At 58.5% G+C, this 25,892-nt stretch overlaps 1 protein-coding gene across 1 annotated transcript; it reads right to left on the reverse strand.

Moving 5' to 3' along the window:
• Window positions 1-1,186: 1,186 nt before the first annotated feature.
• MYO1F (myosin IF) lies at window positions 1,187-24,661 on the reverse strand (the record flags this gene model as incomplete). Its single annotated transcript, XM_080715460.1, has 30 exons — window positions 1,187-1,263; window positions 1,602-1,771; window positions 1,858-2,053; window positions 2,717-2,800; window positions 3,093-3,241; window positions 3,829-3,975; window positions 4,065-4,210; window positions 5,478-5,647; window positions 5,952-6,066; window positions 7,377-7,521; window positions 7,591-7,689; window positions 7,797-7,903; window positions 8,778-8,859; window positions 10,457-10,542; window positions 11,537-11,704; window positions 12,837-12,923; window positions 13,905-13,991; window positions 14,072-14,152; window positions 14,964-15,160; window positions 15,545-15,677; window positions 15,823-15,957; window positions 16,473-16,604; window positions 16,994-17,083; window positions 17,159-17,246; window positions 18,783-18,877; window positions 18,952-19,041; window positions 20,142-20,279; window positions 23,331-23,448; window positions 23,880-23,953; window positions 24,656-24,661. The coding sequence occupies 30 exons, from the start codon at window positions 24,659-24,661 to the stop codon at window positions 1,187-1,189; spliced, it is 3,492 nt and encodes a 1,163-aa protein (XP_080571586.1).
• Window positions 24,662-25,892: the final 1,231 nt, after the last annotated feature.

Consider the following 25,892-nt stretch of genomic DNA (forward strand, 5'->3'; position numbering starts at 1 on the left):
AGGAGGGTGCGGATGAAGGAGGTGCACCCTGGGGTGCAGCCTTGGGGATCACCTACGGTCCCTCCCTGCACCTTCTCGTCTGCAGCCTCCATGGTTCGAGGAGCGCAGCAGCCCGTGGCTTCCCTCTCTCCACCTCCCGCTGCTATGCTCTGAGACCTGAGGTCCCCGGCCGCCCATGGACTGAACTCCACACCGAAAGAGAATTTCTTTCCTGTAAGTTACATGGTCAGTCAATTGGTTTTGTTTCTTTCTTCTGCAGTACCGAGGGTGGAACCCAGGGGCATTCTACTTCCAAGCTTCACCCTCAGCCCTATTTTTTTCTTTTTTTTCTTTTTTTAGAGGATCTGGCGGGTCTGGGGATGGAACCCAGAGACATTTGACCTCTGAGTTACACCCCCAGCCCTATTTTTTCTTTATTTTGAAACAGGGTCTCACTGAGTTGCAAAGGGCCTCACTGAGTAGCTGAGGCTGGCCGTGAACTGTGATCCTCCTGTTTCAGCCTCCTGAATGCTGGGATTACAAGCGTGCCCCACGATGCCCGGCTTATTCTTTTCATTTTTGAAGCAGCGTCTCACTGAGTTGCAGAGGGCCTCGCTAAGTAGCTGAGGCTGTCCGCGAACCGCGATCCTCCGGTCTCTGCCTCCCGAATGCTGGGGTCACAAGCGTGCGCCACCATGCCCGGCCTGGTCAATCTTTTTTATTATAGCTGCCAGAATGCTGACTGGGTATGCCCTCCAGGGCAGTGGGGCCACAGAGATGTACCCCCAAATGCCAGAAGGGGGTCACATGTGCAGACGGAGGCCAGCGATCCTCCCCACCCGTCCTCGCACCGTGACTCCCAGGTAGACCCGCGCCCAGTGGGGGCCGTGGCCTGGGGCCAAGACTCTCAGTGACTCTCAAGAATGGTATGCACCTGGCACATGTTTATTACCTCAGTGAGGGGAGAGGAGTGAGGCCCGCCAAGGCCCCGTGCCCGCCAGCCGCCGGGACCCTCCCTGTGCCAGCGGCTGCCTGGCGGCTCTGCCCTTAGTCCTGTCTGGCACGGGCGGCTGTGGTGGGTGCAGGCCCCGCTGGCCACCCCGGGGCCAGACCCGACTGGAGGCCCCTGGACGTCCTGGTCCACGCAGCCGGGAACCGAGGCTCCCGCAGTCAGGTGGGAGGGGAGGCGCCATCAGCTGGGCTCCGCTCAGAGCTTCTCCACGTAGTTCCCGGGGAAGAGCCCCTCTTGGCCGTGCAGCCGCCCCTTCCACCAGCCGGAGGGGTCTGCGGGGAGCGGACGGCTTGGGTGGCACGCATCACCCTGAGCCCTCCTGCCTGCCGGCCCCGCAGCTCCGTCCCCTCCACTTGTCTTTCTTTTTCTTTGGTGGTACTGGGGTTCCTGGAAGCCCTTCTACCTCCGGGCTACACTCCCAGACCTATCTTATATTTTTATTTGGAAACAGGGTCTCCTAAGCCAGCGCGGCTGGCTTTGAACCTGCACGATCCTCCTGTCTCAGCCTCCCCAGCAGCAGGGATTGCAAGCATGTTTCCCTAGCTTCAGTTTTCGGGAGATGGGGTGGGTGGGGCGCTGTGGCCATGCCCCCGCCTCCCCCGGCGCCCACCTTCCAGCAGGATCTCGATGACCTCGTTCACATTGAAGCTCAGCTCATCCACGTCCTGGCCCACGTACTGGTAGAGCGCCCGGCAGCGGGGGCCGTGTGTCCGTGGCTGTGGCTTGGGTCGCCCCACGCCCGGCACCGGTCTCTGTCCCACGCTGCGCTTTCTCTGCATGCTGGGGGGAGAGGGTACGCCTCACAGCACCCGCCCGCCCTCCCTGCCACAGCCGCCGCCCCCTGGGCTGCTTCCCAGCACCCCTACCCCGCCACGCCCTGGTCCGGCACATTGAGGAAGTCCGTGTTGTGCTCCGAGGGTGGCCGCGTCCGGGCACGCCTGCTGGCACCCAGGGTTGAGGTTGGGGGGCCCTGGGGAGGCCGCTGGGAGCCCCTTCCAGGCGTAATCTCCAGGGGCAAGGGGCTCCCTCTGGCAGAGGGGGTCACCCCGTTCCGGTCCAAGCCTGTGGGGTGGGCACAAGGATCGGGGTGTTTGTCAGGGAGATACAGGAAGAGGAGTATTCGAGGAGTACTTGGCTCCAAGCACGCTAAGTACCGGGTCTGGGAGGGACCTGGGCTCGGGGCCCTAGGAGGCTGGCAGGGCATATTCCGCCCCATAGGAGGCCTTTTGTGTGTGTGGGGGTCTTGGAGGAATAAGAGCTTAACAGGTGTGGGGAAATGGGGGTAGAGACAGAGCCCAAGCAACGGCCTGGGGGCACAAATAAATTTGGCAAGTTGGCAAAATAAATTGTAGTTTGTGCGTGTGCATGCGTGCGTGCGTGTGTTGCTAGGGTCGTTTGACCTCCCAGCTACTCCCCTAGCCGGATTTTCTTCTTTACTTTGAAACATGGTCTCACTGAGCTGCCCAGGCAGGCCGCGAACCTGCGACCCTCCTGCCTCAGCCTCCCAGGCACTGGGATTACAGGCGCGCCACCTCGCCCAGAATTCTGGGCTCGGATCTTTTAGGGCTCTGAATGGCAAACTAGGCCTCGCAGGGGACGCGAGCAGGAGAGCTGAGGACGGGGAAGTGGGCGAGCTGCGGCCCGTTACCTCCCCCCACTCTAGGTTTGGCTTAAGTCACGGGGTCCGCAAGAGAAAAAGGAAGGCAGTCAGGGGTGGCCCCTCACCTCTGGGGGGCCCAGGGGCCGCCCGAGAAGGGGTCTGCGCCGACCTTCGGGGTCTTCCCTGGGCTACCCCCTTTCTCGTGGGCTCTGAAAGGAGAAAGGACTTGGGTGGAGGGCACGCCCACTCCTCTGGCCCCGCCCAAAGCGCCATCGTGGCCCCGCCTCCAGGCCACTCCTATGCCTGTTGCTTGAGCCCGCCCACTCTGGGCCACGCCCCCAGCCGGCCAGCCCCAGGGCAGCCTCTGGCCACGCCCCTCCCATCTCCCTCCCTCTCATTGGTCACTTCTCTAAGGGCCTCCTTTAGACCCACCGCCATGGCCCCGCCCCCACGGGCCCGCCCTGCTTCCTTGGCTCCGCCCCTGGCTCCGCGCAGACTCACTGGAGCTCTTGGGCAGCCCGTCCCCGATGCTGACCGTGGCGGTCCGGCCGCTAGCCTTGAGCACCGCCACCTCGCCCGATCCGCGGCTGAAGGTGACGCTGCGGGTGCTGCCTCCGCCCCAGCCCTCCTTCTTCACTCGGAACTGTAGTCTGTGGGAGACGACGACACTCGTGGGCTGCCAGGGAGGGGGCCCGGCGGAGGCGCAGGTGCCTGCGTCCAGGCCAGCCCAGGGTGGTGCATCCTGGGTCCCCGGGGCAGGGAGAGGATGCAGGGCCCAGGCCAGCCCAGGGTGGTGCATCCTGGGTCCCCGGGGCAGGGAGAGGATGCACGGCCCAGGCCAGCCCAGGGTGGTGCATCCTGGGTCCCCGGGGCAGGGAGAGGATGCACGGCCCAGGCCAGCCCAGGGTGGTGCATCCCGGGGGACAGGAGAGGATGCAGGTCCCAGGACAGCCCAGGGTGGCGCTGCCCGGGTCTCCGGGGCAGGAGAGGATGCCGGTCCCAGGCCAGCCCAGGGTGGTGCCGCCCGGGTCCCCGGGGCAGGAGAGGATGCAGGTCCCAGGCCAGCCCAGGGTGGGGCCTCCCGGGGGGCAGGAGAGGATGCAGGTCCCAGGCCAGCCCAGGGTGGCGCTGCCCGGGTTCTCGGGGCAGGAGAGGATGCAGGTCCCAGGCCAGCCCAGGGTGGGGCCTCCCGGGTCCCAGGCCAGCCCAGGGTGTGCGGTGTCTGTGGGGGGCGTACGTGTCGCTAAAGGTGAGCGGCAGGGGCCTCTGAGCCACCTCCTCGAAGCGCCTGCACAGAAGGCTGACGAGCTCCGTCTTGAAGACGCTCTCCAGGAAGCTGTCGGCGGCCTCCTCCTGGAGGATGAAGAAGTCGTCCTGCCGCGTGCTGGGGAGGCGGGAGAGGGGGTGAGGGAGGGCCAGACAGCCCGGGACGCCGCAGGGAGTGGGGGCAGGCAGGTGGCGGCCTGGCCTCACCTGAGGGAGACACCTCGGAGGGCCCGGATCTCCAGCTTCTTCTTCAAGACCTCCCGCACCTGGCCCTTCTCTGGTCCCTTCTTCACCTTCTCTCGCCCAATCACGTACACGCACATGGGGGTCAGGATGAGGTCCCGCTTGATGGGCTGTGGGGTGTGGAACAGCAGCCTTAGCCGGGCCGGGGTGGTATGTCGGGGAAGATGTAGGGCTTAAGACATGCAAAGCCCGGCATGGTGGCATGCCTGTGATCCCAGTGCTTGGGAGGCTGAGACTGGAGGATTGCAACTTAGTGAGGACCTCAAGAAACTTGGTGAGACCCTGCTTCAAAATAAAGAGGGTTGGGGATGTCGCTTTGGGGGTAGAATGCCCCTGGGTTTAATCTCCAGTAGTACACACACCTGCAAGAGTAAAATGTGTGTGTATCGATTCGCTGTCTGGGCCAGCAAAGGACAGCTTGCACAAGCACCTTCTGCGTACAGGTGTCCAGGGGCCTGCTCACATCAGTGACAGCACCCAGCTTGTCCGCCTCCCAAGCGTGGGGATGACAAGCGTGCGCCACCACGCCCGGCTGATTTTTATTTTATATTTATTTATTTTTTGGTGGTACTGGGGTTCCTGGAAGCCCTTCTATCTTCAGACTACACTCCCAGACCTATTTTTACATTTTTATTTGGAAACAGGGTCTCCTAAGCCAACGCGCGCGGCTGGCTTCGAACCTGCGCGATCCTCCTGTCTCTGCCTCCCAAGCGCGGGGATGACAAGCGTGCGCCACCACGCCCGGCCCTGATTTTTATTTTGAAACAGGGTCTCCAGCTAAGTTGCTGAGGGGCTCACTGCGATCCTGCGATCCTTTTGTCTCAGCCTCCCAAGCACTAGGATCACACGCCCAGCTTTATTTATTTATTTATTTTGAGGTTCTGGGAATTGAACTCAGAGGCACTCTACTTCCAAGATACACACCCAGGCCTATTTTATTTTTATTTTTAAACACTGTCTCACTAGGTCGATGAGTGATTTCTTATTTTGCACCAGTGTCTTGCTAAGTGGTCTGGGCCCAGTGACTGCACCTCTGGACAGGTGTATCTGGGCTAAGGGAAAGTCCATCCAATTATGTATATATATATATATATATATATATATATATATATATATATATATATTTTTTTTTTTTTTTTTTTTTGAGGCATTCTGCCTCTGAGCTACACCCCCTGCCCTATTTTTTATTCTTCATTTGGGAACAGGGTCTCACTGAGTTGCAGAGGGCCTCGCTAAGTAGCCGAGGCTGTCTGGGGCCCCCATACTCCCGACTCAGCCTCCCAATGCTGGGATGACCAGTGTGCGCCACCGCCCGGCCAGGTCCACCCGGGAGACGGGAGACGCAGGCCGGCTCGGGGCCGGGTGGGGCCGCCTCACCTTGAAGCGGCGGTCGTACTTGGTGATGGAGTCCGCGAAGTCCACGCGCTCCCGCTTGCCCAGGAAGCGCCGCAGCTCGGGCCGCTCCTCCATGCCCAGGTAGTCCCCCACGAAGTTGCGGTTGAGGCTGTTCCGCCGCCGCTCCTTCTGGCCCAGGAGGATGCTGGAGGCTGGGCGGGCAGGGGCAGGTCAGGGCCGCCCTGGAGGCCGCCCGCACCCCCGCCGGACGCACCCCGCACCCCGGGCCCGCACTCGCACCCCGGGCCCACACCCTGGGCCCGCACCCCGCACCCTGGGCCCTCACCCCGCACCCCACACCCCGGGCCCGCGCCCCGCACCCCGCGCCCATACCCTGGGCCGGCACCCCGCACCCCGGGCCCGCACCCCGCACCCCGGGTCCGCGCCCGCACCCCGCACCCCGGGCCCACACCCCGCGCCTCACCCCGGGCCCGCGCCCCGCACCCCGGCCCGCACCTTGCTCGCGCATCTCCTGGTACTTGCGCACGGCCACGTGGCGCCGCCAGGCCTTCTGGATGGTGCGGGCGAAGCCGTCGAACCTGCGCTCGCGCATCTCCTCCAGGAGGAAAAGCTGCGGGGACACGGCCGTGGAGGAGCCGGCCCGGCTGCTCCGTTTTTTTTATTCTTCTTGAATTTATTTATTTATTTATTTATTTATTTATTTATTTATTTAATTTGTGGTACTGGGGTTCCTGGAAGCCTTTCTACCTCCAGGCTACACTCCCAGACCTATTTTCATATTTTTATTTGGAAACAGGGTCTCCTAAGAACCTGCGCGATCCTCCTGTCTCTGCCTCCCAAGCGCGGGGATGACAAGCGTGCGCCGCCACGCCCGGCTATTCTTCTTGATTTTATTTTATTTGCGGTACTGGGGATGGAGCCCAGGGGCATTCTACCTCCAAGCTACACCCCCTCAGCCCTTTTTTATTTATTTATATATTTTTTTGTGGTACTGGGGGTGGAACCCAGAGGCTTTCTACTTGCGGGCTAGACTCCCAGACCTATTTTATACTTTATTTGGAAACAGGGTCTCAGACTCACTCTGAACCTGCAACCCTCCTGCCTCAGCTTTCCCGGGCCTGGGATTACAGTGGGCACCACCACACTGGGCTCCAGTATTTTCTTCTGTATTAAGTGATAACTATGTAGCCGGGCGTGGTGGCGCAAGTTTGTAATCCAGCATCAGGAGGCTGAGACCAGAGGATCGCGGTTCGCAGACAGCCTCAGCTACTTAGTGAGGCCCTCTGCAACTCAGTGAGACCCGGTTTCAAAATAAAGAATAAAAAATAGGGCAGGGGGTATTGCTCAGAGGTAGAATGCCCCTGGTGGGTGTTGCAAAAAAAAAAAAAAAAAGTTCTTTCTTTCTTTATTTATTTTTTGGTGCGGGTCTGGGGATGGAACCCTGGGGCATTCCTTCAAGTTACACCCCCTGCCCTACTTTTTATTCTTTATTTTGAAACCAGCTCTCACTGAGTTGCAAAGGGCCTCACTAAGTAGCTGAGGCTGTCCTCCAGTCTCAGCCTCCCAAATGCTGGGATTACAAGCGTGCACCCCACGCCCGGCTCAAAAAAGTCCTGACTTTTAAAAAAATATACCTAGCACACGTTTCCATGTCCTCCCCCTCGTTACCTGGATCCCTTCTATTTTTTATTTATTTTATTTTTATTTATTTTTGGTGGTGCGCGGGGGGGGGGTTGAACTCAGGGGCATTCCTTCGAGCCACACCCCCAGCCCTATTTTATATTTAGAGTCTCACCAAGTTGTGGAGGCTGGCCCGGACCCTGCGATCCTCCGGTCTCGGCCTCCCCAGCACCACCCCGCCGGCTTCACCCACTCTCCCGTTTCTGCACACCTCCTTCACGCTCTGTCCCTCCCACTTACTGACTCGGGGTTCTTGACGAACACCTTCGTGCCCCCCATCTGGTACTGGTCCGGCTCCATGTTGACCGCCTTCAGCAGGTGCTGCACACCCTGGAGTTCGTCCCCACGCCAGCGAGGCCAGGTCTCGGGGGTTAGGATGGCGTACCTGCGGGCAGAGGCCGGCCGTGGGCTGGAGCCCGGCAGCTCCCGGGGCGGGCGGGGGGCGCGGGCTCACCTCTGCAGGAACTTGGCGAATTGGCGGCGGTAGGCGAAGCCGGCCCTGCGCACGCGGATGTTCTCCCGCAGGCCCAGGTACTCCACCTGGTGCTTGACCCTGGGGGCCGCAGTTTTAGGCGTGGAGCGGGGGCTCCCGGGAGCCAGCCCTGGGGCGGCCAGTTCTGGCGGGTGGGCCTGGGTGGCTCGGGCCCCGAGGCGGCTCACCTGCTGTCCTCCCAGTCGCGCGGCCGCTTGGTCTCGTTGGGCTTGATGCAGCGGATGTAGTGGGGCGTGCACCGCTTCAGGGTGCTCACCAGGTCGTTGGCCTGTTTCTGAGGCGGGGTGGGGTGGGGGGAGCGGGTGAGGGGTGCGCGTCCCGCCCGGGCCTGGGACCAGGTCCAGGACCTGCCCGAGCCGCCAGCTTAGCTGGGCGCACGGGATGCGCTCAGGGAGGGTTTGTTGTCTGAGTCACAGAACCAAAGAATCCATTGCTCAGACTGAAGCCCCCTGACCTCCAGGGAGACAGGAATTTTGGAGGCCGGGAGTGACCTGCGGGTTTGAGAGGCCAGCCTCGGCGTGTGCAGACTGCTATTTACCCTGGAGGAAGCGGCCGGGGCGAGCAGGAAGGAAGTCATTCCAGGTCGGGGCCTGGGGTGAACGGTGAGCGACCCCTCTCAGCCCCGGTCTCCCCACTGGTGGGGCCGAGCTAGCTCCTCACGGGTATAGAGTGTCCAGCACCGGGTACATGTTCAATAAATGGTCTCTCATATTTTATTTTGTTTATTTATTTATTTATTTAGCGGGTCTGGGGATGGAACCCAGGGGCATTTGACCTTCGGGCTACACCCCCCGCCCTATTTATTCTTCTTTATTTTGAAACCGGGTCTCACCGAGTTGCAGAGGGCCTCGCTAAGTAGCTGAGGCTGTCCGCAAGCCGTGATCCTCCAGGTCTCAGCCTCCCGAATGCTGGGATGACAAGCGTGCGCCACCACGGCCGGCTTCATATTTTATTTACTATATTTTTATTTTTTGTGGTGCTGGGGCTGGAACCCAGGGGCATTCTACCTTCGAGCGACTCCCCCAGCCCTAATTTTTATCCTGTACTTTGGTACAGGGTCTCACTGAGTTGCAAAGTAGCTGAGACAGACACAGACACCAGAACCGGGCGGGCCCGGCCCCGCGCCCCAGCCGGCCGCCCTCACACACCTTGATCTTGGAGCTGGCGGTGCTGGGCCGGCCTTTCTTGTCTGCGTCCAGCTTCTCCGGGAAGAGCATCCGCAGGAAGGCCCTGGCAGGGAGGAGGGGCATGAGCGTCGGCCCAGCAGCTGGCCTGGGCACCCTGGGCTCTGAATGCGGCGGCCAGCAAGGGCAGGGCGGACCTGGCTGCTCCCGGCCTTATCCTGACCCTGCTGGACTCAGGAGCAAGTGAAACGGGGCACAGGTAAGTAGAAAAATCTAAAGCGGAAGCCGGGCGCGGCGGGCAGCTCGTCATCCCAGCACTCGGGAGGCCGAGACCGGAGGATCGCGGTTCACGGCAGCCTCAGCTACTCAGTGAGGCCCTCTGCAACTCAGACCCGGTTTCAAAATAAAAAAATAGCGCTGGGGGTGTCGCTTGGAGGTAGAATGCCTCTGGGTTCCGTTCCCAGTACTAAAAAAACAAAAACAAAAGCAAAAATACAACAGCGCAGGGCTGCGGGTGTAGCTCGGCGGTAGAAGGTCCTGGGTCCAATCCCCAGTACCACAACTCACACTCACACACACGGGTGTGGCACAGCCCAGCGATGGCCCTGGGCAGGGCTGGAGCTGCGTGTGTTTCCATGGTCTGGAGGGCCGCGGTCCAGTGAAGGAAGCTGGGCCTCGGATGGAAACGTAAGCAACTGATTTGGTGATTTATTTCCTCTGAGGAGGCGCCAAGAGGATCTGGAGTCCCCCCACCCCATTACCCGGGAAGCCCGGGCACACCATGCCAGGCAAAGGCTCTATCTCCAGCCCAGAGTGACTTGTATTTTATAATATTATTATTATTGTTGTTGTTGTTGTTATTGTTATGAGACTGGGGATGAACCCAGGGGCTTTTCTACCTCTGGGCTACACTCCCAGCCCTATTTTATACTTTATTTGGAAACAGGGTCTCACTAAGTTGCTGAGAGCCTCACTAAGTAGCTGAGGCTGGCTTCGAACCTGCGTGATCCTCCTGTCTCAGGAGGATCCCAAGTACTGGGATGATAAGCGTGTCACCACACCCAGATTATTATTATTATTATTAATTATTATTATATTATTATTATTACTTTTTTTGTGGTACTGGGAATGGAACCCAGGGGCATTGTATCTCCAAGCTACACCTCCAGCCCCATTTTTTTAGTCTGTTTAATTTTGAGTCATTTAGCGAGGCAAAGGGCCTTCCTAAGCTGCTGAGGCTGCCCACGAACTGCCATCCTCCTGTCTCAGCCTCCAGAATGCTGCGATTACAAGTGCGCTCCACTACGCCCGGCTTATTATTATTAATAATAATTCATTGCAGTACTGGGGATGGAGCCCAGGAGCATTCTACCTCTGAGCTACACCCCCAGCCCTATTTTTCGTTGTGAAACAAGGTCTCACTAGGTTGATGAGGGGCTGTGAACCTGGGATCCTCCTGTCTCGGCCTCCCAAGTACTAGGGTATCAAGTCTGCGCCACTACGCCCGGCTCTTTATTTTTTATTTTGAAACAGGGTCTGGCCAAGTTGCCGAGGCTGGCCTCTAACCTGGGATCCTGCTGTCTCAGCCTCCCAGGCACAGGAGTTATTTTTAGATCCCCCCAAAGCCGGTGGCTAACGGGCGGACGCTCTGTGAAGACAGAGCGGGCCCACCTCGCTGGTCCCCGGGGTCCCGGGCCACTCACTGGTCACTGCTCTGCATGAGTTCTATGAGGTCAGAGAAGAGGACGTCCCTGTTCCTCTCGCAGAAGCCGCTGGCGTCGTAGGAGACCTGGAGGAGGCGGGTTGGGGGTGAGGACGAAGCCCGGGGTGCAGGGCTTGGCTCTCTCTACAGCGCCGCTTTGGGGGACATCTGTGGTTCCGAGTAGTGGGTTGGGGGCTGCTGCTCGGGCCCGGGCTCCTGGGAGGTGTGACGTTCAGGTTGCAGGGAGGGAGGCCGAGCCAGAGGCGAGGTGACGCCCAGGGCGGGGGCAGGATGGAGGCCGGGCAGGGGCCTGGCCGCTAGGGTTAGGCGGCGGCGAGTGTATGGGTCCCTTGGGTGGCTGCGCGCTGTGTTGGGGAAGGGTCTGCAGGCCTTGCTGTGGGGCGGCAGAGCTGGGGCTGGATTTGCTCTCTGAAGTGGGGGAGCCGGGTGTGGTGGCGCATGCTTGTAATCCCAGCATTTGGGAGGTTGAGACAGGAGGATCGAGGTTCGCGGACAGCCTCAGCTACTGAGTGATAATCTTTGCAACTTAGTAAGACCCTGTTTCAAAATAAAGAATAAAAAACAGGGCTGAGGGTGTAGCTCGGAGGTTGAATGCCCCTGGGTTCCAGCCTCAGTATTTTGGTGGGGGTTCTCTGCAGTCCTGGGCTGGGCTTTAGCAGCCTGGGCTCAGGACACAGCCTGTGTCTGTCTCTCTGTCCTAGGGAATGGAACCCAGGGGCATTCTACCCCCGAGCTGCACCCCCAGCCCTATTTTTTATCCTTTAATTTGAAACAGGGTCTCACTGAGTTGCAGAGGGCCTCACTAAGTCGCTGAGGCTGGCCGCGAACCGCGGTCCTCCTGTCTCAGCCTTTGATGCTGGGATGACAAGCGCGAGCCACCAGCTGGTCTGTATATGTCATGACGAATAATCAAAGGGCGGGGTGTAGTCCTGGGATCAGTCTCTACTCTGCTCCCTGCACGCTGGGCAGGGTCCTGGGGGTGGTTTGGGGGAGCCCGTGGGCCAGGCCGGGGTCCGTGGGCGCCCTGGCACGCGGGGGGCCGCGGGGTCGGCACACGCACCTTGCCGGCGTAGTGGTGCACCACGAAGCCCGCGCTCCAGCTGCTGAAGTGCTCGTGCGTGCCCACGGCTGCCTGCAGCTTCTGCAGCAGCGTCTGGTCGGCGCCGCCGCCCGTGGCGTGCATGGTGGCGCACACGTCGTCCAGCACGCTCATGATGCCCGGGGGGCTCTGCGGGAGGGAAGGGGGACCCAGGCGTGGACGGGCGGCGCGGGAGGCCTGGGCTCCAGCCTCCACCCAGAGCAAAACAGGGAGCATCCCGGAGGCTGAGACGGAGGATAGAGGTTCGAGGCCAGCCTCAGCTACTTAGCGGGGCCCTTTACAACTTAGTGAGACCCTGTTTCAGTAAGGAATAAAAACTAGGGCTGGGGGTGTAGCTCGGAGGAAGAATGTCCCTGGGTTCCATCCCCAGTCCCAAGGGGGATGGGAGGCCTGGGCACATAGCTTGGAAGCACCCTGCTTCAATCTTCCGTTCCAGAAACACTTTTTGTATTTTAAAATCCCCGGCAGCGCCGGGCGTGGTGGCGCACGCTTGTAATCCCCGCGCTTGGGAGGCGGAGACAGGAGGATCGCGCTGGTTTGAAGCCAGCCTTGCTGGTTTAAGAGACCCTGTTTCCAAATAAAATACAAAATAGGTCTGGGAGCGTAGCCCAGAGGTAGAAGGCCCCTGGGTTCCATCCCCAGTACCACCAAAATAAATAAATAAATAAATAAATAAATAAATAAATAAATAAAGCTGCCAGGTGTGGTGGCGCACGCTTGTAATCTCAGCGATGGGAGGCTGAGACAGGGGGATCACTCAGGTTCAAAGCCAGCCTCAGCTACTTAGTGAGGCTCTCAGCAACTCAGTGAGACCCTGTTTCCAAATAAAATAGAAAATAGGTCTGGGAGTGTAGCCCGGAGGTAGAAGGCCCCTGGGTTCCACCCCAGTACCACACACACACACACACACACACACACACACACACACACACACGTGATGGTAGGGTAGACATGGGGGGGCTGCTGTGGAAGCCCCCTGGGGCGCAGGAAGGGGTGGGGGCCCCAAAGGATCGGTGCCTCTGGACTCATCTGAAGGTCGACTCTGAACCCTCTGACCACCCAGGGGAAGGTTTGTGGATGAATAAACCAGAGTTGGTAGCAGGTGGGCAGAATGAACTGGCGAGGCGCGCTCTCAGCTGGGCCTCATCGGTTTGAGTCCGGGGGCTTTGGGTACCGGGGCCCTAGGGTTCCGTAACCCCTCCTGGGTCTCCAAGGCCCAGCTCGGGCCCAGGGAGACCCCTGGAGTGGGCCCAGTGCTCACCAGCTTGTTTTCTATGAGATCACAGACAACTTTGTTGTTGAAATACTCGATGGGGGTCCAGCGGATGCCCTCTTGCACGTACTCCTCCTGGGGTGGGAGAGGTCGGGCCACTGGTCACTCACGACTGTCCTGGCCACAAGATCCCGGCGGGGTGGGCCAGGGAACCACATCCCGCCTTTCTTTGTTTTCCTACTCTTAAATTTTAATATTTTTATTTATTTACTTTTGTGTGTGTGTATGTGCACGTGTGTGTGTGCGTATGTGCACGTGTGTGCGTGCATGTGTGTATGTATGTGTGTATGTGTGTGCATGCATGTGTGCATGTGCACACGTGTGTGCGTGTGTCTGTGTGTGTGCATGCATGTGTGTCTGTGTGCCTGTGTGTGTGCGTGCGTGTGTGCGTGTGTGAATGTGTGTGTACATGCATGTGTGTGCATGCATGTGTCTGTGTGCGTGTGTGCGTGTGCGCACGTATGTGTGTCTGTGTGCGCGCGTGTGTGCGTGTGTGGATGTGTGTGTACATGCATGTGTGTGCATGCATGTGTCTGTGTGCGTGTGTGCGTGTGCGTACGTATGTGTGTCTGTGTGTGCGCGTGTGTGCACGTGTGCGTGCGTATGTGCACGTATGTGTGTATATGTGTGCATGTGTCTGTGTGTGCGTGCATGTGCGCACATGTGTATGTGTGTATATGTGCGCGCGTGTGTGTCTGTATGTGTGCATGTGTGTGTCTGTGCGTGCGTGTGTGCGCGTCTGTGTGTATATGTGTGCATATGTGTGTGCGCGTACGCGTGTATGTGTGTATATGTGTGCGTGTGCATGCGTGTGTGCATGTGTATATGTGTGCATGTGTGTCTGCGCCTGCGTGCGTGCACATATGTATATGTGTGCGTGTGCATGCGTGTGTGTATGTGTGCATGTGTGTCTGTGTCTGCGTGTGTGCGCACATGTGTATGTGTGTATACGTGTGCTGTGTGCGCATGTGTATATGTGTGCGTGTGTGTGTCTGTGTGTGTATGTGTGCGTGCGTGTGCGTGCGCGCGTGGGTGCGGGGACCCCGGGCCGCGCACCTGCTCGGCCTTCAGCGTGAGCTCGATGAAGATCTGCTGGAGCTTCTCATTCACAAAGTTGATGCAGAACTGCTCGAAGCCGTTTTTCTGGTGCGGGAGGAGCAGGGCCGCTCAGCCGGGGCGGCTGCGGCGAGGGCGGGATGGGAAGCGGGGCGCAGGGGCCGCACCTGGAAAATCTCAAAGCCGTAGATGTCCAGGACTCCGATGCTGTACTCTTCCTGGGGCTTCTGCATGGCACGGTTGATGGCCTGCAAGAGCGAGGCCCGGCCAGCGGGCGGTCAGACCGCAGCCCGTCACGCTCTCCTGTGTGCTCCCCCAGGGGCGTTTCCCCTCAAGTGACACCCCAGCCCTGGGTTTTATTCTTTATTTTGAAACAGGATCAAACTAAGTTCTGGAGGGCCCCACTAAGTAATGGAGGCTGGCCTCGAACCTGTGCTGTCTCTGCCTCCCAAGTACTGGGATGACGAGCGTGCGCCACCATGCCTGGTTATGAGAACCTGTTTAAAAAGAAAAACAGATCCCGGGCGTGGTGGCACACACTTGTCATCCCAGCATTTGGAAGGCAGAGACAGGAGGATCGTGGTTCGCGGATAGCCTCAGCTACTTCGTGAGGCCCTTTGCAACTCAGTGAGACCCTGTTTCAAAGTAAAGAATAAAAAAAACAAAACAAAAACTAGGGCTGGGCTGTAGCTCACAGGTACAATGCCCCTGGGTTCCATCCCCAGTACCGCAAAAAGAAAGAAAGAAAGAAAGAAGAAAGAAGGAAAGAAAGAAAGAAGAAAGAGAGAAAGGAAAGAAAGATCGGTCTTGCTAGGTTGATGAAAGCCTCGCAGTACTCGGTGATAACTGACCACGGGGTCCCTTCTGCCCCTCCCTGGGTCCCCGGAGCCCGACGCCCTCCCTCGGCTCGCCTCGCCTTGCACCCACCCTCTCCCTGGGCCTGGATCCACTTGAGGCCCGGCGGCCCTGCCCAGCCCTGGGCCCTCTGCATCTCCTCGTGCTCCGCCTCGGTGCTGGCCAGGACTTGGTGAGGCCGTCCTGCGGGGCCCACCTGCTCACCTCTACCAGGAAGTCGAAGAGGCGGGCGTAGAGGCCCTTGGCCAGGGCGTCCCGGGTGTAGGCCGCCTGCTCCACGTTGAGCGTCACGTCTATGGACTCGCTGCGGCCGCCCCAGCGGCTGTCCATCTTCCGGCTGGTCAGCTTCTCCTGCAGCCGCCCGCTGTCCACGCCCAGCAGGTAGGCGGGGAAGGCCAGGACTTCGGGGGCAGGACGGCGCAGGGCTCAGCCTCCGGCCGCGCAGGGCCCTCCCTGTCTCGCATCTCACCCAGTACCCAGGGCCAACCCAGGGCCGGTCCACCTCCGAGCTACACCCCCGGCCCTACTTTTTGTTTTTTTCTCTTTTTTGGTACTGGGGATGGAGCCCAGGGACATTCTATCTCCGATCTATATGGGGTATAGCCCTATTTTTTATTCTTTATTTTGAAACAGGGTGTCACTGAGTTGCAGAGGGCCTCAGTAAGTAGCTGAGGCTGTCCGCGAACCGCGAACCTCCCGTCTCAGCCTCCCGAGATTCCCGGCTCCCATGTTTTAACTAGGAGGGGCAGCAGCGCCCGCCCTCCCTGCCCAGCGCCCACACTCACGGTCTGTACTCTCCACCCGGGCATAGTTCCCTTCTTCACAGAAGCTGATGTTCCCCAGGTGTAAGATTCCCGCCACCAGCTGCAGGACCAGCTGCTGGATGCTGGCCGGGATCCCGATGACCTGCATGGCTCCCTGCAGACGCACCGGCACCCAGGCTGTGGCCCCCGCCCGACCTCGCTGCCCTGCCTGGCCTGGGCTGACCTGGGGCGCCCTGCACCCTCCGCGCCCCCAGACCGCTGATGTCTGCGCTCCCTGGCTGGGGCAGGCGGGTGCTCACCAGGGTCTCCCCGAAGTCGCTCCTGTCGTCGGTGCCGTCCACCTTGTAGCTGTCCGACTGGTTGAGGTAGTAATAGTAGTCGGGCGTCATGAGCCCCAGGTTCTGCCGCTGCTCCTGGGAGGCCCCTTCCAGCAGCTGCCGGGGTGTGAGGGCATCAGAGTCCCGCCCCTGCCGCAGGCCACGCCCCAGACATGCCCAGACCCCGCCCCGGACATGCCAAGATCCCCCAGGCCCCGCCCCGAACATGCCCAGATCCCCAGGCCCCGCCCCAGACACGCCCAGACCCCCAGGCCCTGCAGGCCCCGCCCATGACAGCCCAGCCCCCTGCAGGCCCCGCCCCGTGTAGCCCCACCCCAGACACTCCCAGGCCCCGCCCAGTCCCCCGCCCCGCCCCAGACACGCCCAGACCCCAGGCCCCGCCCACGACAGCCCCGCCCCCGAAGCCCCCGCCCCCCGGACAGTCAGGCCCCGCCCCAGACAGCCCAACCCACAGGCCCCGCCCCAGACACCACAGACCCCCCCAGGCCCCGCCCCAGATACTCCCAGTCCCCGCCCAGTTCCGTCCCGCCCCTGCAGGCCCCGCCCCAGACACCCCAGACCCCGCCCCGGACACGCCCAGGCCCTGCAGGCCCCGCCCCGGACACGCCCACCTGGTAGTAGATGTGGAAGTTCCTCTCGCCCTCGTTCTGCGTGACCACCCGCGACTTCTCCAGCAGGAAGTTGGAGATCCTGCCCCCGTCAGGCTCCCCGCCGCGGCTGAACTGGATCTCAAAGTACTTGCCCTGGACCCAGAGAGCCGGCGGCCGGCTCAGAGCACAGGTGCCGCGGCCCCCCGGCCACAGGGGCTCACTACTGGTCCTTTTCTTTTGGGTCCTGGGGGTGGAACCCAGGGCACTCTACCTCCGCGCTGCACCCACAGCCCTTTTTTAATCCTTTATTTTGAAACAGGGTCTCACTGGGTTGCAAAGGGCCTCGCTAAGTAGCTGAGGCTGTCCTCGAACCTTGATCCTTCTGTCTCAGCCTCCCGAGTGCTGGGATCACAAGTGTAGGGCCTCCCTGGGTTGCCGAGAGTCTCAGTACTTGCTGAGGCTGGCCTGGAACCTGCGGTCCTCCCGTCTCCCAATCATGGGAGAATCGTAAGTAACGCTCTAAGACTGTTTCGGGGACTCACGAAGCGGCTGGAGTTGTTGTTGCGCACGGTCTTGGCGTTCCCGAAGGCCTCGAGCAGCGGGTTGGACTGCAGGATGATGTCCTTGACGTGCTGTGGGCCGAGGCGGGAGAGCTCAGGGGGCCGCGCGGCTGCCGCCCCAGCCGGTGCTCCCGGTCAGCGCCTCACCTGGACCTTCTCCCCTCCGCCCGACACCTTGGAGATGTAGCCCATGATGTACTTGGCGGCCACAGTCTTCCCGGCTCCGCTCTCTCCGCTGCGGGATGGAGGAGGGATGGTCAGTGGGCAGTGGGTGGGGCGGCCCTCTCTGACCGTATCTACTGCATGGTTCCAGGTACTAGGGGCTCCGCAGTGACTGAGGCAGAGAAGACAGAGAGAAATCCCTGCTCTCAACCCGGGCGTGGTGGTGCACGCCTGTGATCCCAGCCTTTGGGAGGCTGAGACAGGAGGATCGTGGTTCGCAGACAGCCTCAGCTACTTAGGGAGGCCCTGTTTCAAAAATAAAGAATAAAAACATAGGGCAGGGGGTGTAGCTCCGAGGTCGAATGCCCCTGGGTTCCATCCCCAGACCCACACACACACACAAAAAAAAAAAAAAAAAAAAAAAGAAAGAAAGAAAGAAAAAAAATAGGGCAGGGGGTGTAGCTTCGAGGTTGAATGGGGGTTCCATCCCCAGACCCACACACACAAAAAGAATAAAAAATAGGGGTAGGGGGTGTAGCCTGGAGGTAGAATGCCCCTGGGTTCTACCCCAGTACCGCAAAATAATAAATAAATATAGGGCTGGATTGTAGTTCAGAGGTAGAATACCCTTGGATTCCATCCCCAGTACCACAAAAACAAACAAACAACAAACAAACAAACAAAACCCCCCAAAAAACGAAACTGGTGCCCTGGGGCATGCCTGTAATCCCAGTGCTTGGGAGGCTGAGGCAGGAGGATTGCAGGTTCAAAGACAGCCTCAGCAACTAGTGAGACTCTTGGCCCTCTTTCAAAATAACAACAACAAAAGAAAAAACAAAACAAAGGGCCGGGGGTAGCTTGGAGGTAGACTGTTCCTGGGTTCAATCCCCAGTACCACTAAGTAAATAATAAATAAGGGCCACTGGGCGCCGGCATGGTGGTGCACTCTTGTTCATGGGAGGATCGCGCAGGCTCGAAGCCAGCTGCACTGGTTTAAGAGACCCTGTTTCCAAATAAAAATATAAAAATAGGTCTGGGAGTATAGCCCGGAGGTAGAAGGGCTTCCAGGAACCCCAGTACTACAAAAAAAAGGGGGGGGGTCATCGGTGTAGCTTGGATGTTAAACACCTACATATAACTCCCAGTTTAAAAACAACAACATAAAAACTCCATCCTGTGAGGTTTAGAAGGAGCAGAGAGCTGGGTGTGGTGGCCCATGCCTGTAATCCCAGTACTTGAGAAGCTGAGACTGGAGTGTTGCAGGTCCAAGGACAGCCTCTGTGACTTAGCAAGGCTCTCGGCAACCGAGTGAGACCCGTTTCCAAATAAAATGGGGCTGGGGTGCAGCTCAGGGGTAGAAAAATGCCTCTGGGCTCAGTCCCTAGCACCAAAAAAAATGAGGAGGAGGAGGAGGTGGAGGCAGAAGATGAAGAGGAGGAAGGGGAAGAGGAAGAGGAGGCTGAGGAGGGGGAGGGGGAGGAGGAGGGAGAGGAAGGGGGGAGGAGGGGAAGAACCGAATGAATGACTCCCCGCGGGAGTGGGGTGCAGGGGCGGTAGCAGGCCGGGCCAGCAGAGCCCGGGGCGTCCTGGCGGCGGCAGGCCCGTGTACCTGATGATGACACACTGGTTCTCACAGTCGATGAGCATGTTCCGGTACATGTTGTCGGCGAGGGCGTAGATGTGGGGGGGGTTCTCGTACTGGGCCTGGGGGAGGGCCGGGGCTCAGCGCGGCCGAGGGGTGGGCTCTGGGGCGCTCCCTCCCTCCCACCCCGGCTCACCGCGCCCTGGTAGAGGTCTATCTCCTGGTCGGTGAAGTAGGGCATCTGCTTGAAGGGGTTGACGGAGATGAGCACGGAGCCGATGTAGGTCTGGCAGATAGTTAAGGAGCGTCCAGTGTCCCTGGGGACCCCGTCCCCTTGTCCCGCTCCCTTGGGGCCACCTCACCCCAGGGCTTGGAGGGTTAGATGGATGGACATGCTCAGGCGCTCCTGAGACTCTTAGGAAAAACAGGGCTGGATCCAGAAAGGTGACCATGGCACAGCCCAGCGGCCGTTTTCTGTCTTCCAACCTGGTGCCCTCGCTGCCCACCATCCATCCACTGATCCATCCACCCGTCCACCAACCTGTCCACCCGTCCATCCACCCAACCATCCATTCATCCATCCACCCATCTGTCCATCCACCCACCCATCCATCCACCAACCTGTCCACCCGTCCATCCATCTACCATCCATCCATCCACCCAACTGCCCATTCATCCATCCACCCATCTGTCCATCCATCCATTCACCAACCTGTCCACCCGTCCATCCACCCAACTGTCCATCCATCCATCCACCCATTCAACCGTCCATTCATCCATCCACCCATCTGTCCATCCACCCAGCTGTCTGTCCATTCACCCATCCACCAACCTGTCCACCCATCCACCCACCCAACCGCCCATTTATCCATCCACCTATCTGTCCATCCACCCTCTGTCTGTCCATCCACCCATCCACCAACTCGTCCACCCATCCATCCACCCAACCGTCCATTCATCCATCCACCCAACCGTCCATTCATCCATCCACCCATCTGTCCATCCACCCACCCATCCATCCACCAACCTGTCCATCTGTCCATCCACCCAACTGTTCATTCATCCATCCACCCATCTGTCTGTCCATCCACCCATCCATCCACCCACCCATCCATCTGTCTGTCCATTCATCCATCCACCCACCATCCACCCATCCATCTGTCCATCCGCCCATCCATACATGTCTGTCCACCCATCCATCCACCCACCCATCCATCCATCCATCCATCCATCCATTCACCCACTCATCCTCCCATCCACCATCCATCCTCCACCCATTCGTCCGTCGGTCGCCGCGCCTCTGTCCGAGCCTCAGGCCCGCGGCTCGGGTCCCCTCTCTCACTGCTCAGCCACCCTCGTCCCCTGCCCCCGCCCCGGATGGGATGCGAAGATGTAGTCGTCCATGAAGCGCTTGCGGAGGTTGCTGACGATGGCGTCCTCCGTGATCTGGGACAGCAGCACCATGTCGTCCACGCCGCTCTGCTTCACGTTGTGGCTTTGCCAGTGGAAGCGCTCTTTGCTGCCCTGGGGAGGAGGGGCACGGCTCTCTCGGGCGCCTGGCTGGGCGCCAGGCCGCACTCAGGCCCCGGCCAGCCCGCCCCACTGCGGACACGGGGGTAGACGGGGATGCCAGGCCGGCCGGGCGCCGGCGGGCTGTGGACCGAGGGGACGGGAGGCTGGCTGGGCACCTCCCGGCCCTCTCTCCTTTCTGCCCAGACCCACAGCCAGCCTCCCCGGCCTCTCTGTGCACAAGATCCTCCTGTCTCAGCCTCCCAGGTGCTGGGATCCCAAGCGTGCGCCGCCACCCCGGCTCCGAGCACTTTTCTATTGGAGATGAAGTTTCCAGTGCACTGTGCTCTCCTCTGCACCACGGGGCTCAGTCTCCGCAACTGTGTTTGGGATGACAGGGAGGTGGTGTGTCCCGGGCTCTGCTGGACTGCAGACACCTCGGTGAGGCAGGCGTTTGCCATCAAGAAGGGTGTGTGGAGCCGCGTGTGACGGTGCAGGCCCGTCATCCCAGCACTTGGGAGGCTGAGGCAGGAAGGTTGTGCTTCGTTCGCAGCCAGCCTCAGCTACTTAGCAAGGCCCTCTGCAACTCAGTGAGACCCTGCTTCAAAATAAAGACTAAATAGTAGGGCTGGGGGTGGAGCTCGGAGGTAGAATGCCCCTGCGTTCCATCACCAACATGGGGGGTTGGGGCTGGGAGGCGCAGAGGACGTGGGTGCTGAGATGCTGTCAGGGCTGGAAAGGGCCAGAGGGATGGGCCGGAGCCTGGGGTCAGGGAGCCGGCATTTCCTCTTTTCAAGATGGGGAAGCCCCGGGCATGTGCTGAGGGAGAGGCGCTGCCGTCTGCTGTGTCTGAGCTGATGGTCAGGCGATGTTTTATGGGGGCTGGTACGGCCGGTTGAGGGGCCGGGGGCCAGGACTCTGAGGAGTGTGGTCTGGTTGGTCAACACGGATAACACACTTAGCCTACCGGGCTCTACTAGTTTTTTTTTCCCTCTGTGTGCATGGTACTGGGGATGGAACTCAGGGGCCTTCTACCTCCAGGCTACACTCCCAGACCTATTTTATGTTTTATTTGGAAGCAGGGTCTCTTAAGCCAGATGAGGCTGGCTTTGAACCTGCGCGATCCTCCTGTCTCAGCCTCCCAAGTGCAGGGATTAGAAGTGTGCGCCACCACGCCCAGTTAGTTGTTTTTTTTTTTTTTTTGTGGTTCTGGGGCTTGACCCCAGAGGCATTCTACCTTCAAGCTACGTTTTTAAAATTTATTATTTGGAAAAGTTTTTAATTTAAAATTTATTATTAAAATTAAAATTTAATTTATTATTAATTAATTAAATTAAAGTTGATTTAATTTTAATTAATTTAATTCATTATTAAATTTTAAATTTAATTTATTATTAATTAATTAAATTAATTTAAAGTTAATTTAATTTTAATTAATCTAATTAATTATTTATTTAATTTATTATTAAATTTTAAAATTTATTATTTGGAAACAGAGTCTTCCTAGATTGACCTAAGTCTCACTACTTGCTGAGACTGTCCTGAACCTGTGATCCTCCTGTCTCAGCCTCCCAAAGAATTACAGGGATTGCAAGTGTGGGCCACCAGGCCTGGAATAATTTTGTGTGTGTGTGTGTGTGTGTGTGTGTGTGTGTGTGTGTGTGTGTAGCACTGGGATTGAACCAAGAGGTGTTCTACCTCTATACCACACCCCCAGCCCTTTTTATTTTGAAAGAGGATCTTGCTAAATTACTGAGGCTGGCCTCAAACCTGCAATCCTCCTGTCTCAGCATGTCAAGTCCTGAGAAGACAGTCATGCGTCACCACGCCTGGCTCATCTAAGCTTTTTTTTTTTTAAGTGGCACTGGGGATGGAACCCAGGAGTATTCTGCCTCCAAGCTCCACCTCCCATCCTATTTTTTATTTTGAAACCGGGTCTCTCTGAGTTGCAGAGGGCCTCACTCAGTAGCTGAGGCTGTCTGCGAACCCTGATCCTCCGGTCTCAGCCTCCCGAGGGCTGGGATGGCAAGCGTGCGCCCGCGCCCGGCCTCATCTAAGCTGGTTAAGTGACTAACTTCATGCCATCCTGTCCACACAGCCGAGGTCAGGATTCTTCCTGGATCCCTTTTGCAGAAGGGAAAACTACAGCCCCAGAGGCCGGGCGGAGGGGCCAGGTGGACAGCACCGGCCCTCGGGGTTGTGGCCTGGGGCTGGCTGTGTCCGGGCCCCTCGGGCGAGCTGAGGCCCGGTCACTTCCTCTAGCTGCGGTCAGGGCTCGGAGGCCAGGGCGTCTGGCCGCAGCTTGGTTCCTCTTCCCGCGCTCCCCTCCCTGCAGCCCCGGCCTCTGCCCCCCATCCCTCCCTTGACTGGCTGCAGATCCAGGCCCCCAGACTCTGCTGGCTCCAGCCAGTCAGAAAGGGGCCGTTTGCAAGGGAGGGAGAGGGGGCTTCGTCCCAGAGCGCGGAGTGGGACAGTCAAGAATCTTGGCATGGTACGGCGGGGCCTGCTTGTCAGCCTGGTGCTTGGGAGGCTGTGGCAGGAGGAGGCTGGTTCGAGGCCAGCCTCAGCAATTTAGGCCCTCCACAACGCAGTGAAACCTGGTTTCCAAATAAAAATAAAATAAAACACGGCTTGTGGGTGTAGCTCAGAGATAGGATATCCTTGGGTTCAATTCCCAGTAAGCACCCCCCCCCTCAAAAAAAAAAAAAAAAACAAGGATTCTGGGAGCCAGGCATGATGGCGCGCACTTGTAATCCCAAGATTCGGGAGGCTGAAACAGGAGGATGGGGGCGTAGGTCAGAGGCAGCATGTCCCTGGGTTCCATCCCCAGTACAGCAAAAAAAAAAAAAAAAAAAAAAAAAGAATTTTGGTACATAAGTTGATGATAAATTGGGTTCAGGGTCTGGCTTGATAACTGACCTCCTGCCCGACTCTGGGGAGACCCCTTCACTACTTCAAGCCTCAGTTTCCCCAAGTTATCAAGTGGATTCCAGGAAGACCTTCTGGAGAACCGGGGATAGAGGCGCTTCAACGCACACTGGCCCAGTGAATGCATGGCCGAGGTACCGCGGCTGGGGCTGCCTGGCCCAGGCCCGCCTGCGCCCGTGGCTCCATGGGTCCAGCCAGAGCTGTGTGCAAGCCCCTCCCGGGGGGAGGGGGTGCAAAGAAGGGTTTGTGGTCGCAGCTGACCGCAAGCAAGCAGAGGGTGACTCAATCTGTGGGGCTCTTGTGAAAGGCGGCGGGGCTGGGGCCCGGGGGAGGCCGTGTCTTCCTCGGCTCTTCAGAGGGGCTCCTAGCCCACGGGGGTGGGCCGGCGCCTTCCTGGCGCTAGAGAGGGGCAGGTTGAGCGGGGCGTGGGGCGCACGCTTGTCATCCCAGCATTCAGGAGGCTGAGACCGGAGGATCGCGGTTCACGGCCAGCCTCAGCTACTTAGTGAGGCCCTCTGCAACTCAGTGAGACCCTGTTTCCAAATAAAAACTAAAAAACAGGGCTGGGGGTGTAGCTCAGCGGTAGAATGCCCCTGGGTTCCATCCCCAGTACCAAAAAATAAATAAATAAAATAAAATAAAAAAGGCAAGCTGCTTGGCGTGGAGGTGGCGCCCGGGCCCGCTCACTTCCCGATCTCTGCGGCTCGCTGGGCGGTGGTGGGGGCAGACAGGACCTGGCCACTCCTGGGCTTCTGGTTTCTCTGGGTCGGAGGGTGGGGATGGGCCGGCTGGAGTCCCTGCCTGTTTTGTGCGGCACCTTACCTGACCTCTCGCGGTCTCAGTTTCTTCTTAGGAAAATGGGGTCCCTGGGGGTTCACACGGCATAGGTGCTGAGCCCCCAGCCCTCAGCGGCCGGGGACAGCCACCTGCCACTTTGCCCTGTCCCGGGATCTCAGCTGGGCTGCGCGGTGGTCCCCGGCCACCCGCGTCTCGCCCGCACACCACCCTGGGCCAGGTCTGCTCGCCCGCTCTTTTGTGGTCCAGGGGATGGAACCCAGGGGCAGTCTACCTCTACGCTACACCCCCAGCCCATTTCTTAATTTTTTATTTTGAAACAGGTTCTATGTTGCAGAGGGCCTCACTAAGTAGCTGAGGCTGGCTTGAACCCACGATCCCCCTGTCTCAGCCTCCCAAACACTGGGATTACTATTTTTATTTTTATTTTTTTATTTTTGTGGTACTGGGGATGGGACCCAGGGGCATTCGACCTCCGAGCTACACCCCCAGCCCTACTTTTTATTCTTATTTTGAAATAGGGTCTCACCGAGTTGCAAAGGGCCTCACTAAGTAGCTGAGGCTGTCCGCGAACTGTGATCCTCCTGTCTCAGCCTCCCGAATGCTGGGACTGCAGGCGTGCGCCACCACGCCCGGCTTGTCTGTACTTTTAAAACAACCGCCTTCACCCTCATGTTCCCGCCATTGCCAACCAGTCACTACCTCCGCCCCGCCTCACCCACAAAGTCAAACAGAAACTGCGAATGGCCCGAAGGCAGCCAACGTCGTCGGACGGAGAGGAGCGCGGCCATCACCACGCCATCACCCCGTAAGTCGCCCGACCAGGCGGGCGCCCCACGCTGGGGAGGCTGAGACCGGAGGACCCCAGGTTCCCGGCCAGCCTCAGCCACTGAGTGAGGCCCTGTTTCAAAACAAAGAATAGAAAGAAGGGCTGGGTGGTGAAGCTGGGAGGTGGAGCGCCCCTGGGTTCCGCCCCCAGTATTGCAAACAATAAAAAATTAACAAATTAATAAAAAGAAAGAAAAGTCTGGGGTGTAGCTTGAAGGCTGAATGCCCCTGGGTTCAATCTCCAGCAACACACACACACACACACACACACACACACACACACACTCACACACACTCACACATCTAGGGGTGTAGCTTGGAGGTAAAATGCCCTTGGGTTCAATCCCCAGTACCAAAAAAAAAAAAAGACCCACCACTCATGACCAGCAAAAGACGGCGGTCATCAAAGACAGTCACCACCGCCCACAAGAACCACCGCTCTTTTTTTTTTTTTTGGTGGTACTGGGGTTCCTGGAAGCCCTTCTACCTCCGGGCTACACTCCCAGACCTATTTTATATTTTTTATTTATTTGGAAACAGGGTCTCTTAAGCCAGCGCGGCTGGCTTCAAACCTGCACGATCCTCCTGTCTCCGCCTCCCAAGCGCGGGGATTACAAGCGTGCGCCACCACCGTTCCTTTGTGTGTGTGTGTGTGTGTGTGTGTGTGTGTGTGTGTGTTACTGGGGATTGAACCCAGGAATATTCTACCTCTGAGGTACACCCCCAGCCCGATTTTAATTATTTTTTATTTTTATTTTTTTGTGGTACTGGGGATGGAACCCAGGGGCATTCTACCTCCGAGCTACACCCCCTGCCCTATTTTTTATTCTTTATTTTGAAACAGGGTCTCACTGAGTTGCAGAGGGCCTCACTAAGTAGCTGAGGCTGTCCGCGAACCAGCATCCTCCTGTCTCTGCCTCCCAAAGGCTGGGATTACAAGTGTGCACCACCACGCCCGGCTCAATTTGAAATTTTTAATAGTATTAGGGATTGAACTCAAAGGCATTCTACCTCCAAGCTACACCCTCTCCTCCACTTTTTTAATTGAAAAAGGGTCTTGCTAAGTTTCTGAGGGTC

This window comes from Muscardinus avellanarius (genome assembly GCF_963383645.1).
Source record: "Muscardinus avellanarius genome assembly, chromosome: 18".
Classification (NCBI taxonomy): domain Eukaryota; kingdom Metazoa; phylum Chordata; class Mammalia; order Rodentia; family Gliridae; genus Muscardinus; species Muscardinus avellanarius.